General features: G+C 35.0%; 1 protein-coding gene across 1 annotated transcript; it reads right to left on the bottom strand.

Annotated features, from left to right (window-relative positions):
- Positions 1–308: 308 nt before the first annotated feature.
- LOC112528625 (EVI5-like protein) lies at positions 309–4,193 on the bottom strand. Its single transcript, XM_025139651.1, has 9 exons — positions 4,095–4,193; positions 3,518–3,705; positions 2,875–3,070; positions 2,213–2,383; positions 1,999–2,115; positions 1,278–1,475; positions 1,075–1,134; positions 899–997; positions 309–572 (listed from the first exon to the last, which is right to left on the bottom strand). Exons 2-9 carry the CDS (start codon positions 3,649–3,651, stop codon positions 471–473), a joined length of 1,077 nt encoding a protein of 358 aa, XP_024995419.1. The 5' UTR covers positions 3,652–3,705; positions 4,095–4,193; the 3' UTR covers positions 309–470.
- Positions 4,194–4,400: the final 207 nt, after the last annotated feature.

Here is a 4,400-nt window from a genome sequence, read left to right on the forward strand (position 1 = left end):
TTGGAACAAACAATCAAAACATAGGAGGTTAGAAGATGAATCTACATCTATGTCATCCAAGATCACAGATTTCTGAAACTTCACTTATGAATAATATCCTCTAAAGATCAAAGATTTCTGAAATATCACTTATGAATAATATCCTCTGAAGATCAAAGATTTCTGACACTTCACTATGAATAATATCTTCCAAAGATCAAAGATTTCTGAAAATTCACTTATGAATAATATCCTCCAAAGATCAAAGATTTCTGAAAATTCACTTATGAATAATATCCTCTAAAGATCAATGATTTCTGAAGCTTCACTTGCAAACATGAAGCCATATCACCAATATTAAAGATTTCTGAAACTACACTTGTAAAAACCATTTCAAGATTCTTAATGCCCGATCGATTAAAAAACTTGTGTAACGATGATCCATTGGAAGAATCGAAATTCTGGGTATTTACAAAGAAAAATTTTCCTACTCACGCAGTCCGCCGTGCCTGTTTTTGCTTTACCTGGGATTCTGCCACCTTCCCATTTTTCTTTTCATACTCCTGCTTAAGTTCCTCCAATCGCTTCGATACCTTAAAACATGACAAATAAGAGAAAACGTGACCCAACACCAAATTATAGAAAACAAGCCGATCACCCCACAAATTTGAAGTAGGAATCTCTAAAATCTTGTATGATAAGGAGCAATAAGCATCAATTATTTCTTAAGTTCACAAATGAAGAAGCAAAAGATGCTAGTTCAAACATTAGCCAACTTTTTCATCCCGAATCTTTTTAACCTTTTCAAAAATCTCAACACTAAAAACAAAATTCTAATTGGGGTTTTTTCTTTCGTGTTCATCAACAATTCTTTGTGTGTGTGAGAGCACAAATGATTGTAACAAAGAGAGGGGGTTACCTTAAATGAGTAGGCCATTGGAAGCAATATATCTGGATTCATTGCATCATCAGGGAAGTTACGAAGAAAATGTATAAGTTTCTCAAACGGTAATTTTACCTACAAACAGCACCATCTTTAGCATAAATAAGATACAATTTTACTGCTTAGCAAGACAAGGATCACAACCAACTCACCAAGTCATCATGGCAATATTTCAGCAGAGCCAAGCCAACTTTAAACACAATCTTCACACCCTGAACATATGAAAGCCAGTCATTATATATGCAAAATTCTTTTACCTTCTGTCCATTTTATATATATATTTCCATAAACAAATCACGTATAATCTTTCTGCATGCAGGCAGGCAGATCTTCATGATTCCTGTATGCCACTAACCTCGTACAGAAAAACATCCCATATTCGAAGGGCCAGATGGAAAGGGAAAGAATAGGAGAAAACGGTAATAAACCACTGGCTTGCATACATGCTTGGGTTTATCATTTCTTGTGTGAAATGCTCGCCTATCTTTGGCAGGTACTCCCTCATAAGATGATCAAACTGAAACATGTATTGTTGAACAAGAGGCAATCCCTCCTGCACACGATACCACTAATTTAAATTCCACGAAAACTACAAGTATACCAAAAGAGAACAACAAAGAATATATAAACAAGCAGGTATTTAAAACCGTCATTTATTTAACAATATCTTGTTTGACTTTTGCAGGATACCTTCTGTTTCTTTCCCTTCAGTTTTTCCTTTAATTTGACAAGGTTAATACAGTATCTTCTTTGTAGTACAAATAGGATTTATGTCCTTATAAGTTCTATCTTAGGTTTTTAATTCCAGTTTATCAATAAGAACAACACTAATGATTAGTAGGTCCCCAATGATTAAGAGCGAACTCAAGTTCATATATCAAGTCAACACAACATGAACAAAGAAAATGGAATGTTCATCGATACAAGCATAAAGATTCCACAAAGTCATGAAAAAATATGTAACAGCATTCTGCAAGAACTGAAAAGGTTTACAAACAGACAAGAAATTTAAGGTTCACATTAACCATTAATGCATGAAGTGCAGAACAAGATGTTTTAGGTATAGCAAAAGTTACCAAATATAATCCTTCCATAGGAGCATGGACAGCTCCTTTCAGTAATGCCACCAACAGCCAAAATGCATCTTCTTCACTCATGTAAAGCAGCAAGAGACCAGCTAAAAATCCCATTCCCTGAAGTTGAAACCATTTTGATACAGGTGAGTGATGTCACAAGTGGCTAGAGATGCAATGTGTATCAATATATACTTATATATATATATATATATACCTGTACATATCCAACCTCTCTGTCATATACAGAGTACGCCTTCAAAACATTGTAAAGGGATCTCTGACCAGGCCCATGCCGTTGCTGGTAGAATACATGTGAAGGAAAAGTGCGAGATATATCCCGTATTATATCTAACTCAGAAGCTGATGTCTCGTATATAACTAGTTGCTGCAACAAAAGTAATTGTCAGTAGAAGATTTAGACCAACTGGAAGTAATTAAGAGATGGTAAAACTTCAGCTGGAATAAATATTCATCCTTCTAGCACTAAAACCTCAAAATACCAGTTTGAGGAAATCAAGTATTTTTCAGTAAGTAGAGCTAAAACATGGTAATTGTTTTATTTGTCTGAATTTCTGAATTTCATATTATAGGCATTTCTTGAATTTTTGCCAAACCTGCCAAAAGTACCATTGTTCTTTTTAAAATAACTCATTGTGTGCCTAGTAGAATATGCAGCCTCAATGATCCCAAAAAGAAGAACAATAGTTTGATTGGCATCATAATGTCCATACAATCATGAGTAAGTAGACTAGATTTGATTTATGTGCATACGATTTTATTCACCGTTATCATAGAAGATATGAAACCAATAGGTTATTTTAAAAAGAACAATGGTACTTTTATATGAAAAATATATGAAGATTAGAACCAGAATACCTCATAAACACCAGGGTTCATCAGCAATAGATCCCGGCTTCCAGAAATCAATTGCCAAACAAGACCCCTCAAACAATCAGGGACTCCTTTACGGATTCGCCTTTTAACAACGTGTGGTTTCCTCCTTACATAATGCTTCCAATCACTACCTCCAACACCAATCATTTTCCGCCATTTTCTTAGCCTTCTCTCTTCCCTGTAAATTGCCTCGTTGATTTAATTAGACGATATAGGTTAAAAGAACGTTACTATCTATTCTTAAGTAGAAAATAGGATGAATGACTTCAGGAAGACAAGGAACATATCACTGGAACTCCTCCCTCTCCCAAATAAATAGATCCAGATTAATTTTAGAGGACAACATCACTTTCAACTTCAAAATTACGAGAAAATATACATAAATTATGTCAATAATGAATTCAATGAGCTTTAAGGTTGACCTTTGAGTCACATTTTATCTATATGTTCTAAATGGAGCAAGTGTTGTGTGATTACAACAGCTTTTTTCTTGAAAATTTCCACACAAGATTGCGTGACACTGAAACTGAATCATGAAACGATCAAATAGGCCCAATGGAATCAATAATCGGTAAACCAATTTGATCTATTTCAAATCATCTGTTAGAACATAAACCTGCATTACCTCTGATACTCGAAAGCCGACTTGCTCTTGACTAGCCGATCAGGGGAGTTATGTTCCTGTTTAGCGAACCCGAATCTGTCTATTCTTGGTGGAGCTGGCACTTGCACACTCTCATCCACTCTTCTCTTCTCCATCTCCTAACTTAAAGAGCACCACCACAACTCCATTTCCCTAATTCAGTGGATGCCCTAATCACACACAAAAACTTAGAGATATTAAATCAATTCTCACAAATCCTACGATATCATTAGTCTTTATTATGACAACCGATCAAAGTTGTCGAGAACATTGGTGACAGCAAATATCATCTGTACCCAAAATAATAATCATACAGAAAGAGACGCAAATGATACGCCTCTTGAGTGAATTGAAAAGAAAAAGAAAAAACCCACAAATTACTCGAGAGAAATCTGAAAGGGTATCGAACATTTGGTTTTTTCGATAAACTACGTTAAAATGAAGACAAAAACTCACAAATTCGCGGAGGGAATAGTGAAAGGTATCGAAGCATTTGGTTCAGTTTTTGACAAAATATGCTGAAAATTTTGGGGACAAGAACGGAAATTAGATTCCATACCTGGGTGATCTGCGGAGTTCTTCCCCAATCTGACGATTTCTGTAAAAAACGAATTTTGTTAATAAATACTGGGGAGAATGAGTTGGAGTTCGATTGGGTGGGTTATTTTGTTCCGACGACGGTAGGTTGACGGAAGTGGGTGTGGGTCGAGACAGGGGATCCTTCTTCCAATCTCGTCCGTTCATTTTCAATTGTCTAAAATAAATATTTTGGATAATAAAAGAAAATTTAATTAAAATAACTATTTTTTTATTTATAGTGAGTTTCATCTTTTATGGTGGGTTTTATCTTTAACCATTTCTTTAG

Source organism: Cynara cardunculus (genome assembly GCF_001531365.2).
Source record: "Cynara cardunculus var. scolymus isolate 2C chromosome LG 1, CcrdV1, whole genome shotgun sequence".
In the NCBI taxonomy this organism is placed as follows: domain Eukaryota; kingdom Viridiplantae; phylum Streptophyta; class Magnoliopsida; order Asterales; family Asteraceae; genus Cynara; species Cynara cardunculus.